This window comes from Somniosus microcephalus, chromosome 5 (genome assembly GCF_052327205.1).
Source record: "Somniosus microcephalus isolate GS21.2 chromosome 5, FLI_Smic_1.0, whole genome shotgun sequence".
Taxonomy (NCBI): domain Eukaryota; kingdom Metazoa; phylum Chordata; class Chondrichthyes; order Squaliformes; family Somniosidae; genus Somniosus; species Somniosus microcephalus.
In genome coordinates this window covers 79,400,803-79,414,942 of record NC_140991.1, presented here as the reverse complement: position 1 = coordinate 79,414,942, position 14,140 = coordinate 79,400,803, and the positions used below count along the sequence as shown (strand labels likewise).

The 14,140-nt window shown below is 46.6% G+C and overlaps 1 protein-coding gene across 1 annotated transcript in view; it reads right to left on the bottom strand.

Moving 5' to 3' along the window:
- The window catches only part of cubn (cubilin (intrinsic factor-cobalamin receptor)), a 447,009-nt gene that overhangs the window by 319,259 nt on the left and 113,610 nt on the right, over nt 1–14,140 (bottom strand). The window contains exons 18-19 of the mRNA XM_085987872.1: nt 13,235–13,391; nt 10,931–11,115 (exon numbers count right to left, since the gene is read on the bottom strand). Coding sequence (XP_085843998.1) covers nt 10,931–11,115; nt 13,235–13,391 — 342 coding nt within the window. The remainder of the gene's footprint in view (nt 1–10,930; nt 11,116–13,234; nt 13,392–14,140) is intronic.

Below are 14,140 nucleotides of genomic sequence, written 5' to 3'. Positions count from 1 at the left end.
GTCATTTGCTTTTATCCTTGTTTCCCTTTCCTCTGTCTCTCCGCTCAGGTTCCCAACCCCCTGCCATTTTAGTTTAAACCCTCCTCCAGAGCATTAGCAAACACTCCCCCTAGGACATCGGTCCCGGCCCTGCCCAGGTGCAAACCGTCCGTTTTGTACTGGTCCCACCTCCCCCAGAACCGGTTCCAATGTCCCAGAAATTTGAATCCCTCCCCCTTGCACCATTCCTCTAGCCACGTATTCATCTGAAATATCTTTCTATTTCTACTCTGACTAGCACGTGGCACTGGTAGCAATCCTGAGATTACTACCTTTGAGGTCCTATTTTTTAATTTACCTCCTAACTCCCTATATTCAGCTTTTAGGACCTCATCCCAGTTTTTACCTATATCGTTGGTACCTATATGCACCACGACAACTGGCTGTTCACCCTCCCCTTCCAAAATGTTCTGCAGCCGCTCCGAGACATCCTTGACCCTTGCACCAGGGAGGCAACACACCATCCTGGAGTCTCGTTTGCGGCCGCAGAAACGCCTATCTATTCCCCTTACAATAGGATCCCCTATCACTATAGCTCTCCCAGTCTTTTTCCTCCCATCCTGTGCAGCAGAACCACCCCTGGTGCCAGGAAGTTGGCTGCTGCTACCTTCCCCTGGTAAGCCATCCCCCCCATCAGTATCCAAAGTGGTATATCTGTTTGAGAGGGGGATGGCCACAGGGGACCCCTGCACTACCTGCCTGCGCCTACTACACTGCCTGTTGGTCACCCGTTCCCTCTCTGCCTGTGCCAACTTTACCTGCGGTGTGACCAACTGATCAAGCGTGCTATTCACGACGTCCTCAGCATCGCGAATGGTCCAGTATGTATCCAATCGCTGCTCCAGCACCGTAATGCGGTCTGCCAGTAGCTGCAGCTGGACACACTTCCTGCACACATGGTTGTCAGGGACACAGGAAGTGTCCCTGAGTTCCCACATAGCGCAGGAGGAGCATACCACGGCACCGGGCTGTCCTGCCATGACTTACCCTTTAATTAATTGCAATTAAATTAAACAAATGAATCCCACCAATTTCACTACAGTTAATTAAATGATATATTTAAGAGCCCTGGTTTACAAACTGTCCCGGCTCCAGGAAAATCAACCCTTTAATCTGCTCAGAGCTGTTTTTCTAATACACTGTGTATCTACACCTATACTTAAAATAATTTCACATGATGATACAGACCATGCACCTCCTGCAAATCCATGAATTGTAATATTTGTATCTTCTTATAGTACAAAATACTCTGTACATTAAAGGTCTGATCATTGCTATTTGGAAAGGCAAAGACCCTAGTGTGGCGGAACCACCAGAGGATTACGGACAATTGTATATAATTCCTTTTACAGCAATGTAGTACAGCTGGGGGCTGCACCTTTAATGTATCTGTTAACTGTACTAGGGCTTCTTTCCTGTACTCCGCGTGATGACGTCATGCCGTCCGTCACGTGATCTCTCAACGGCGGGAAGAACGTGATGACGTCATGACGTCAGAGCTCGGAACCTTCTAGCAGTAGAGTTCGGAACCTGCGAGCAGTTGAGCTCGGAACCTGCTAGCAGTTGAGCTCGGAACCTTCTAGCAGTTTCCAGAGAGTCTTTCAAGCAGACCAGACCTATTTGCATTGTATCCTACTGTTGTATCCGTGTGTTAATAGAGACACGGAAGGCAGGAGTTGGTTTCACAGGTGTTTACTGAACAAAGTCTGGAGGTGAACTAACAGATACAAGACAATATACAGGCTTATATAGCCCGAGTGGCCATTACCGGCATTACAGTATACAGGGGGCTCTTAAAGGCACATACACCACAATTCCTCCCCTTTTTGACAACCAGTACATAATATTTTAAGTAATCATTAATTAACATGTTACAAGAACAATAATCTACACATTTGCTGCAGTTAATCAATTATAAGTCAGTCTCTCTGGAGGCTTCCTGACTCGGTCCGGATAACACCTCGGTGGTGTAGTGGTTTCTGGTGGTGTAGTAGGTTCTTTTGGCAAGGCTGATTCGGCTTGAATGCCAGTGTCGGGTTCATCTGGTTCCAGTATCACCGGATCGGAGGTAGATACTATGGGTATCTCTACTTCATCATTAGGCGTATAGAGTTGTGGTGTAGGTTGTCCCTTTTCGGATGACTCTATGATCTGGTCAGCATGGCGCCTTATTATGCTTTCTCCAATATCCACGGTATACATCAGCGGTCCTAGTCGTGTGCAAATAGTTCCAGGCTGCCATTTCTCGGTACGGTAGTCCCGGGCCAAAACTTGTTGACCTATCTGGAAGGTTCTAGTTGGCCTTTCATTCATGCCTTGAAATTGCCGGTTCTCCACGTCCCTTCTGATGTTTGGCTTGATCAAATCCAGCCGGCATCTTAGGCTTCTATTGAAGAACATCATGGCGGGAGTTTGGTTTGTAACCACATGTGTTGCATTCCTGTATGCAAACAAGAAGTTATCTACCTTATGCTGAAGTTTTATGTCTTCATTACCCATGGCCTTTATGGCCTTCTTGAAGGTCTGGACAAACCTTTCAGCCAATCCATTGGTGGCGGGATGGTATGGGGCGGACGTGTAGTGTTTAACCCCATTGTTTTTTAAGAACTTCCTGAATTCTTCGGACACAAATTGCGGTCCATTATCAGAACAGATCTGTTCCGGCAGCCCATTCCTGGCAAATATGGTCCTTAATACTGTGATGGTTTTTTCCGTGGCGGTGGAGGACATCTTTATTACCGCCGGCCACTTGGAGTGTGCATCAACTGCGATTAAGAACATTGAGTCCATAAATGGACCAGCAAAGTCGATGTGTACCCTTTGCCATGGAGATGAGGGCCACTCCCATGGATGTAGAGGGGCTTGTGGTGGGGCGTTTTGGACCTTCTGGCATCCTAGGCAGCTCTTGGTCATTTCTTCAATGTCTCCATCGATACCTGGCCACCACACAACGCTCTGGCTAGGTTCTTCATTTTCACTCCACCCAGATGCCCCTCGTGAAGCTCCTTTAGCACTTTATCCTGGAGTTTGGGTGGAATCACCACTCTGGATCCACACATCAAGGTTCCTCGGCACACTGACAGCTGTTCTCTTCTTTGCGAGAATGCTGGCAACAGTGGTTCGCCATGTGCTGGCCATCCCTTCACCGTTAAATCGTAGACTCGTGAGAGAGTCGGGTCATTTCTCGTTTCCTTTTCAATGGCAGAATTTGTTACTGGTAGACATTCCACTATGGTTGAGTGGAACATCTCCACTGGGTCTGCTGTAGGTGCCTCTTCTACCATTGGCAATGGTAGGCGCGATAAACCGTCAGCATTCCCATGCTGTTTTGATCCTTTGTATTCTATGTCATATTGGTGTGCCCCTAGGAAAAGGGACCACCTCTGTAGCCTTTGCGCTGTCATAATGGGAACACCCTTTTTAGGGTTGAATATGGAGCCGAGGGGTTGATGGTCAGTCAACAAGGTAAATTTTTGTCCGTGTAGGTAATGGTTGAATTTCTTCACTCCCCATACCAGGCGGAGTGCTTCCCTGTCGATCTGGGCATAGTTACGCTCAGCTGAGTTCAATGAGCGTGACGCAAAAGCTATCGGCCGCTCCGAGCCATCAGGGAATCTATGCGATAATACCACTCCTACGCCGTAAGGGGATGCATCGCACGCCAGTCTGATTGGCAGTGATGAGCCAAAACTTCCTTGGACGTGATCAAGCCTTTGCATTTATGGAAGGCACGTTTACAGTCTTCGCTCCATTTCCGAATTACTCCCGTTTGTAGCAGTTCGTTAAGAGGGTGCAGAAGAGTTGACAAGTTCGGTAAAAATTTATGATAGTAATTTATCAATCCCAGGAACGACCTTAATTGTGAGACATTTTCAGGTGCTGGGGCTTTTATGACCGCTTCAATTTTTTCAGGTGACTTATGTAACCCTTCCTCGTTAATTATGTGGCCACAATATGATATTTGTTTCTGGAAAAATTCGCACTTGGGGCAATTTGCTCGTAGGCCCCGTTCTCTCAGCCTAGTGAGCACCTGCTCCAAATTGGCAAGGTGCTCGTTGTCGCTTTCTCCTGTTACAAGGATGTCGTCTAGGTAGCATTGAGTCCCCGGAATCCCTTGGAGGACTTGCTCCATAGCTCTTTGCCAGATAGCTGGAGCTGATGCTACTCCGAAAACCAGTCGATTGTACTGGTACAGGCCTTTGTGTGTATTTATCGTGAGATACTTTTTAGAGGCCTCTTCAACCTCCATCTGTAGATATGCCTGTGCCAAGTCAATTTTGGTGAAACGTTTCCCTCCGGATAGTGAGGCGAAAATATCTTCTATCCTCGGAAGAAACCCGTGTGAAGGACCGGGTTTACAGTCACCTTGAAGTCCCCACAGATGCGAATTTTTCTCTGTTCTTCAGATTTATCATTATTCAACGTTTTCTTCATGACCGGGACGATGGGTGTTGCCCACTCGCTCCAATCTATCTTGGATAATACGCCTGCCTTTTCCAAATTCTCCAGCTCTGCCTCGACTGCTGGACGAATTGCATATGGCACCGGCCTTGCCTTAAAAAACTTGGGAATTGCCGCATCTTCCACTTTTATTGAGGCGGTGATGCCTTTCAAGGTTCCTAGTTTCTGTTGAAACACTTCCTTGGCGTTGGCCAAGATGTCTTTTAATCGTTCAGGTATGACGTCATCATCATTTTTTTTTCTTACTGGTCACCGTCAGTGCCTGAATGGAGTGCCAGTCTAAACGTATCTTCCTGATCCATTCACGTCCCAATAGCGGTGGACCACCATCTTGCAGAACGTATAAATACAACTTCTGTATTTCCTTGCCGTTGTATACAACAGGCACCCTTATTTTCCCTTTGGGGTATACTTTCTGCCCCGTATATGTTTTCAAGATAATGGATGTGTCTTTCAAAGGTATATGCGGAAATAGCCGCTCGTAATCCCGTCGACTTATGACGGTCAGTGCTGATCCTGTATCTAGCTCCATTTTAACTGGGGACCCCGCTATCGTGAGGGTAACCCAAATGGTCTAGTAATCTTCTTTGGCAATTACATTATGTAATTTGAGAGAGCTTAGTCTCTTGTTTCTGGAGTCGCTGTCGCTCTTCTGGTCTTCGGAGCAACTGTCCGTCATCATTTGTACCTTTCTGTACTTTTCCTTATTGACCTTTTTACTCTCGGTGGATTTCTTTCCAGATCTGCATACACGTGCAATGTGTCCCATCTTTCCGCATTGCCTGCGTGCTTTGTCCTTGAACCAGCAGTCCTTCTGGTCATGGGTGGATCTGCCGCAGCGGTAACATCTCTCGAAACCCCGTGTAATTTCATGGGTGCCGAAGCCCTGTGGCTTTTGCTGTATCTCTGCAGCTCCTCTTGCTGCTGCTTCGTATGATACAGCCACACTGAAAGCCTTGTCCAGTGTCAAATCTTTCTCAGAAAGTAGTCTTTTCTGTGTTCCTTCGCTTAGGAGACCACAGACGAATTTGTCTCATAGAGAATCTGCCAGTCCTGCCCCGAATTGGCAGTGCTTTGACAGCTTTCGTAATTCGGTGAGGTAATCAGCGTTACTTTCATTCTTGTGCTGATTCCTCCTGAAGAATTTGAATCGTTCCGCTATCAGCAGCGGTGTTGGGTTTAAGTGCTCCTGTAAGGTATCAACAATCTCCTTAAAATTCTTGTCCATCGGTTTGGCTGGAGTGATCACGTTTCCTAACAGCCTGTATGTCCTTGCGCCCATCAGATTTAGAAGTACCGATGCCTTTTTATCATCCGCTACTTCATTCACCTTGCAATATACCTCCACTCTTTCCACATATGTGGTCCAATCTTCTATATCACTATCGAAAGCAGTAATATTGCCAGTCTTCGGCATCTTGAAAATCTAAAATGGCGCTTCCCACGCTTCTCTTTCTTCCCCACAGAAAAAAAATGGCGCTTCCCGCGCTTTCCCGCCGCTGCTGACAACGCTGTTTTCCGCGGTTTTTATTTACAGGTGGAGACTCGTTCCCGCCGGACTCTCTGGGACTTTTCCCTCCCTCTGCTTGGTCCGAACGCCGACCTGCTTTGCAGCGCCGGCCATCTCCCGAGTGCTCCCCCCTCTGTCTCGGTTTGCCTCCGCCTTCGCTGCTCGGCCCCGCTGCAGAGCCAGCCGATGGAGCCCCAGCCCGCCGCCCAGGAAGGATTATTGCAGTACCTGCCACCAGCTCGGCTAGCTGGTGAAACCACAGTTTTTTTTTCTTGCTTGCTTTTCTTCGACTTTCGTCTGAGGAATCGATCTCCTTGAGGTGCTGCCGAATTGCAGGTAAGTCCGTTTCCAATTCGTCGCCACTGTTGTATCCATGTGTTAATAGAGACACGGAAGGCAGGAGTTGGTTTCACAGGTGTTTACTGAACAAAGTCTGGAGGTGAACTAACAGATACAAGACAATATACAGGCTTATATAGCCCGAGTGGCCATTACCGGCATTACAGTACACAGGGGGCTCTTAAAGGCACATACACCACACCTACAGTTTCCTGTACAGCTTCATTTGTTCATTAAATTTTATTGTTTTTGATTTTCTGAGTCGATTTCAATTCTTCGGCTAGGAACCCCAGTTCCTACATTGGTGACCCCGATTTCTTTGAACAATTTTTGTTGAAGTTACATCAGTTTTTCCAGGCGGAAGCCCAATTTGCAATAGTCCTTGGTCCTCGCCATTACACATTGTTCCTAAGCCAGGCGGCGGATGGCAACCATGCGGTGACTACAGATGCCTGAATGAGGCTACCACACCGGATCGGTACCCAATTCCTCACATTCAGGATTTTTCGGCCCATCTGGCAGGGAATTCCATCTTTTCCAAAGTAGACCTTGTCCGAGGCTATCATCAAGTGCCCGTGCATCCTCAGGACGTCCCCAAAACTGCCGTCATCACACCTTTCAGGCTCTTTGAGTTCCTTCGTATGCCGTTTGGGCTGAAGAATGCAGCACAAGCCTTCCAACGTCTCATGAATTCCATGTTGCGCGATCTGCCGTTCATCTTCGTCTACCTAGACGACATCCTTATTGCCAGTAACAGCACGAAAGAACACATTACGCACTTGCGTACCCTTTTTTCTCGTCTCAGCCAACATGGCCTTATTATCAACCCGGCCAAGTGCCAGTTTGGGTTGCACAGCATTGATTTCCTGGGACACAGAATCACCTCAGAAGGCGCCGTCCCGCTGGCCACAAAGGTGGAAGCAGTCACCTCGTTCCCTCTTCCTCAGACCGTCAGGGCCCTCCAGGAATTTCTGGGAATGGTCAATTTTTATAATCGGTTCGTCCCCAAGGCAGCATTGTTGATGCAACCTTTGTACGAGGCCCTCAGAGGTAAATCGGGCAAAGACCCGATCGATTGGACACCCCAGATGGACCAGGCTTTCCTCGACACTAAGAACGCTTTGGCTGCTGTGACCATGTTGGCACATCCCCTTCCGGGCACAAACATTGCCCTTACCACCGACGCATCTGATTATGCCATCGTGGCAGTACAGGAGCAGTGGGTCGACGGCACATGGCAACCACTGGCTTTCTTCAGCCGCCAACTGCGGAAGAACGAACGCAAGTATAGTACTTTTGATAGGGAGTTGTTGGCATTGTTTCTGGCCATCCGCCATTTTCGCTTCCTACTGGAAGGACGCCCATTCACGGCTTTTGTAGACCACAAGCCACTTACTTTTGCGATGGCCAAGACAGCGGAACCATGGTCAGCACGACAACAACGTCATCTTACGTACATATCTGAATTTACAACTGACATACAACATGTCTCGGGCAAAGACAACCTGGTGGCGGATTGTCTCTCCCGCGCCCAGCTCCACGCAGTACACCTGGGAGTCGACTATGTTGGTTTGGCAAAAGAACAGAAGGCAGACCCTGAAGTGCAGGCATACTGGACCGCACCTTCCAGCTTACGAGTGGCTGATGTCAGTTTCCAGGCCATAGGGACCACACTCCTGTGTGACATCTCGATGGGCGTCCCACGTCCAATTGTTCCAGTCGAATGGCGCAGGAGAATTTTTGACACTATCCATGGGTTGTCACACCCTGGCATGAGAGCGTCACAACGACTCATGGCAAAGAAATTCGTCTGGAAGGGAATGCATCTCGACGTCCGTGACTGGACCAATACCTGCGTGAGTTGCCAGAAGTCCAAGATACAACGCCATGTTAAGGCCCCAGTCGCCACTTTTCCGGTTCCGGAGCGTCGATTCGACCATGTGCACGTGAGCCTGGTTGGTTCTCTCCCTTCCTCTCGCAGGTACACTCACCTCCTCACCGTGGTAGACTGCACCACCAGGTGGCCAGAGGCAATTCCTTTGGTTGCCACCACAGCGGCAGACGTCTCCAGAGCCTTCATCTCGTCGTGGGTAGCTCGGTTCGGGGTACCAGCTGACATCTCCTCTGACCGGAGGCCTCAATTTACCTCTGAGCTTTGGAACGCCGTAGCTCAAGGTTTGGGCACCAAGCTTCATCGTACCACCACCTACCATCCACAGGCGAACGGTCTGTGTGAAAGATTCCACAGGTCCCTTAAAGCCGCACTGCGTGCTAGTCTCCGTGGGCCTAGTTGGGTGGACAGGCTCCCTTAGGTGCTGCTAGGTCTTCGCACGGTGCCTAAGGACGACCTGCATTCTTCTTCAGCAGAGCTGGTTTACGGCCAACCACTCAAGAGTGCCTGGTGATTTTCTTCCTCCTCACAAGGAGCCCTGGTCCCCAGCTCAGCAGCTCGTCAGCCACCAGGAAGCGGCTAGGAATTTCATCCCAGTGCCTACGTCGCATCATGACCTGCAGCGCTCCCATGTCCCGGTGGATCTTAAGAGCGCAGAATACGTGTTCATTCGGCAGGATGCTCACAAAAAACCGCTCAAACCACCTTACAGAGGTCCGTTCCACGTCATCTCGTCAGGTGACAAGTCCTTCACAGTCGACGTCAGCGGTAAGCCTGACCACATCTCCATCGACCGGTTGAAACCGGCGCATCTGGATCTGAGCGAACCAGTCGTCACCGCTCAGCCGCCTCGTCGTGGTCATCCACCGTCGACTGCCGGTCCAGTACAGCCACAGTCATCCGCCGAGTCGCCAGTGCCCACCTCACCGGGTCGACCACAGTCGGCCTCTTCTTCTCCTCTGCCTGCGGCATCATCCCAACCACAGCCAACGGCCAGTTCGCCTTCTAGCGCTCCGTTCCAGCTGCCGGGGTATCGCAGTCGGTCGGACAGACTCATCAGACCCCCTTCTCGCCTTACCTTCTCTGTTAAAAGCAATTCTGGGGGGGCGGAACCACCAGAGGATTACGGACAATTGTATATAATTCCTTTTACAGCAACGTAGTACAGCTGGGGGCTGCACCTTTAATGTATCTGTTAACTGTACTAGGGCTTCTTTCCTGTACTCCGCGTGATGACGTCATGCCATCCGTCACGTGATCTCTCAACGGCGGGAAGAACGTGATGACGTTGACACGTCAGAGCTCGGAACCTTCTAGCAGTAGAGCTCGGAACCTTCTGGCAGTTGAGCTCGGAACCTGCTAGCAGTTGAGCTCGGAACCTTCTAGCAGTTTCCACAGTCTTTCAAGCAGACCAGACCTAACAGCTTCGTTTGTTCATTAAATTTTATTGTTTTTGATTTTCTGAGTCAATCTCAATTCTTTGGCTAGGAACCCCAGTTCCTACACTAGTGTAATTTCCATTGATTTGCAGATTTGGTTAGATATAAATGTTTCTGTTGAAAAACAGTCAACATGGTATTGTCACCATTTTAAGCTTCCAATGATGTCTGTTGTTATCCATGAATAAATATGAACCAGAGCTGGATTAAGAATTCTCGGGATCCTGGACCAAGAACATTTGGGGCCCCATTGCAGCCCCTGGCACAACACCATCTCCCCCACCCTGATCCATTAAAACACAAATGTGTAGCAAACTGCGTGAAGAAATAGGCCCACAGAATTTTTAAGGACTGCATTAATAACTCGTAAACTGCAATGGCAAATGACAATATTTTTTAAATGTTAGAATATTTTGATCCAGCAATTTTTCTGTAGTATCGTGAGTTTTACCAGGGGTCCCATATTCGCACAGGGATCCCATATTTAACTGGGGGGCCTAGGCATGTGGATTAATCTGCCCCGATGTACACAGAAAATAATTTTGATTAATTTTAGTACTTATCAAGGCAATGATCCTGAAATTACAATGCTTAACTCGCTCATCTGAAATTCCTCTTTCCGCTACTTTGGTGGAGACATTAACCCACTTAGTTTAAATGATTAATGCCCCAGCTAAAATAGCGGAAAGAGGAATTTCAGACAAATGCATTAGACATTTGTTTGCTAGTATCCCACAGGCACTTTCAGAAATGGGGTGTTACCCAGTGTCAGGCATTGCACACCCACCTGCAGACACGTGCCCTCTACTCTGCCTCAACAACATCCCATCCTCAAAATGCAGTTCCTACTGTACCAGTGTCATATTTCTACTTCCCTGACAATCTTGTGACCAGTCGACAGATAGCTGGAGTATTTATGACTTAGTAACTCAGTGGCATACCAAGAAAGATATCATACCCTTGCCATGAGGTGAATGAATGACTCAGAGACTTATGATCATAGAGTAATGCTCAGTTTATGCTATGATTTGATGAAACTTTATGATGGTTATGGTGGTTATTTGGGGTCAAAAGGCTAGGTTAAATCAAGGTTTTCTTCAACAAAACTGTCCTTTAGGAAGCAAAATACAATAAATTAGAATAAATAGATTAATGGCCTTCCTCATCCACGGCCTGTGATCTTAAAATATTTTTAAGGGTGTTTGTAACTTCACTTCTAGCTATGGAGCGTTCTGTAAATCTAACTCTTACCTTTAGCCAAACTAAGCGGCAGCTGTTAAAGTTCAGACTGAAGGCAGTGAAGGTGTAGTTGATTGTGTTCCCGGCTGTAGCCTGTATAGTCCAGTTACAGTCTTGGTTAGAGGGATAAGGCTGTGGAAAGTCTGTACTTTCCAAGATCCCCTGGCTACGATTTGCAATGATCACTCCCTGGCAAACTGCAAATGAAGCAACATGTTAGCTCTTTGAAAATTTTGAAAGTTAAACACACAACTTGTCAGGAAAATCTAGTACACATGTAAACACAACAAGAACAAACAATGCCATACTGAAAGGGCTACTGAGATAACAAAGCTTTCACAAATGCTGATAGAGTGAAATTTTAATAAGATCTCTTCCATTTTAACATTAATTTGTTTCATGCCCTCAGATGGATTAAGGCTTGTGTCAATCACTCTTCCTTAATGAGATGTTGTTAATATGATGAGTAGCACTGAATAGTTAAAGATCATTTTCTATCCAAATTTCACTGCTTTGTACTGTTGACAATCTAGTTTTATTTTAAGCAGTGATATTCAAAACTGAAGAGTGCTCCAAAATCAAAACAGAAAACATGTCCCTCCTGCAAACCGCTGATCATTCTAGAAGTCATCAAATTAAGTGTCAAATAAAAGCTGTGTATTTCTGGAAATCATTAATCAGTTTCAAAGCATTATTTTTGATTATTGAGGGTAATTGGAACTGTTACTGTCCATGGCATCAATGTATAAAATAATAACTAACAAGCACATGACATACGTAGTATTCAGAAATTCAATCAAAGAGATGTTTAAAATTATATTTTAAGTTCCAACAGAATAACAATGATAGGAACTCAGATAAATTCTAAGAAAGGCCTAAAAAGTTGATCGCTCCATGCCCATTTTGCAGCCATAAAAGGGGCGCCTAAGGAGGGAAATGCTGTCAAGAAGAGGGGAATGGAGTTTGGAGAGAAGGGGAACCCCAGAGGGCTGTGGAATGCTCAGTCGATGAGTGTATTCAAGACTGAGATCAATAGATTTTTGGTCACTAAGGGAATCAAGGGATATGGGGATAGGGCAGGAAAGTGGAGTTGATGCAGAAGTTTAGCCATGGTCTTATTGAATGGCAGAGCAGGATTGAGGGGCTGTATGGCCTACTCCTGCTCCTATTTCTTATGTTCTTAAGTGCACAGCCCGCCATATTGGTCAGGCACCACCGTAGGCGTCCAGCGCGGGTGCTGGAACTATTAAAAAGCCTCATTAAAATATTTTAATAAGGGTCTTATGCTTGTTGTAGGACGTTTGTGAAACTGGGCTGCCCCAGTGACTGACTCGCCATATGATAAGCTCACTCAGCAACTTGTGGTGCTAATTGGCAGGAAGGATCCTTCAGGGCTCATCCACTATATACAGGTTAGCTGTTGGTTTGCTTTTTTAGGTTGTTGTTTAACTTTTCGGCATTTTTTTTGTCTTCTACAACTGAGTTCTGACTTCTGCTAAGAAGATTTTGCTTTTGCTGGACTGCTTTTGTCTGCCTTCAAAACAGTTTTACTGCAGTCATGGGTGGTCTGGTAGGTCTGTATTTGGGACTGGAGGACGCGAGGGAATAGCAAGGTGACAGGAAAGAGCAGGAGCAGCTAGGAGAAGAGGGAGGAGGAGGGCATTGTGCAGGAGACCACATCCACAGCGGGTCTTCAGAGAGCATTTCTCCTACCTAAACTTCACTGAGGAGCAATGTGTCAGGCGCCTTAGCTTCACCAAGGCGGCTGTCATGGAGCTACTTCACCTGCTCCACAACTCAAGCCTTGAACCAGGTTATGGGTAGCATTGTTTGGAAAAGACTGCAGTCCAGCCCCAAAAAATAATACCTCTCAATCGCCCACTCACTGAAACATCCATCCAATTATCTCTTACATTTTTTGCACATATCTGTTTCTACTATCTCCCTGGGCAGTTCACTCCACATGTTCACCACCCTCTGTGTTAAAGTAGTTAAATCTAAAATGATATTTTTGACATCTCTTCGTCTTCACCTCCTCTAGATATGCCAGAGGAGTCACCAATGGATCCACCATCACTGGCACTTCAGAGCATGTGCCCATCACTCACAACCCCCTCACAAACATCAACCTAGTGTCATCCATCCTGAGGAAAGTTACAGAATGAGCCAAAGAGTGCGCTGCGTGATACTTAGAATACAAGTGTGTCAGAATAGCTAGTATTGGAACATGAGAAGGAAAACGTTACTGACTTACCATAACTAAAGGGTGAAACAGGGCCATTTTAGACCAGTTTTGCTGTGGATTGATTTACTTACTGTGTGTATATTTAGCAAAAAATCCTCCTGCTGTTACTGAGCTGTCAGTTCGGAGTTTTATGTACATATTATTTTTGGAAGAGAGGATGGGTGCTGGAATCTGATTGCCACACAACTTAGCCAGGAGCTGAGAATTGATGTTGTTTCCATGATAAACCTAGAAGAGAAACATAAGGTATGATCAAAGTACTTGACTTGCATTACCTTTATTACCAGTCTTAAGCACAGCACTCGTACCCGTAGATCAAATAAGTTCTGTGATTTCACCTCTATTTTCCAGAATGGATTATGCCATCACGCATTATCTGACCTTATAGTGTAAGCTCATATTTTGTCTCCTAATGTAATGTAAATGTATTGCATAATGTGTGCCACCTGAGTGTTCAGATCTTTAAATATCTAGATTATCTATCGCCTGAGTGATATGGAGAATCCATACCTACAGTAATATTGGGCACAATAGCTATGTCACCATGTTGCCCACAATAAGTCATCTTTGCAGTGATGAAAAATCTTGTAGAACTTCCAGTGCAGTTTTTCCCAGTGAGAATTGATTGGCATGAGGTAATGAATTTGCAGCAACGTCAGCATTGCATGAAGATGATTCACAACAACATTTGCATTGCATGAGGATGATTCACAGACACAAAGGAAGATGATTGTGGTTGTTGGAGGCCAATCATCTCAGTCCCAGGACATCACTGCAGGAGTTTCCCTGGGCAGTGTTCTGGGTCCAGCTATCTTCATTCAATGACTATCTCTCCATCATAAGGTCAGAAGTGGGGCTGTTCACTGATGATTGCACAGTGTTCAGCTCCATTCACAATTTCTCAGACTATGCGAACACATAGGAACACATTAACAATTCTGGATGGCCCATCTCTATTATCATATAAAGTGTACACC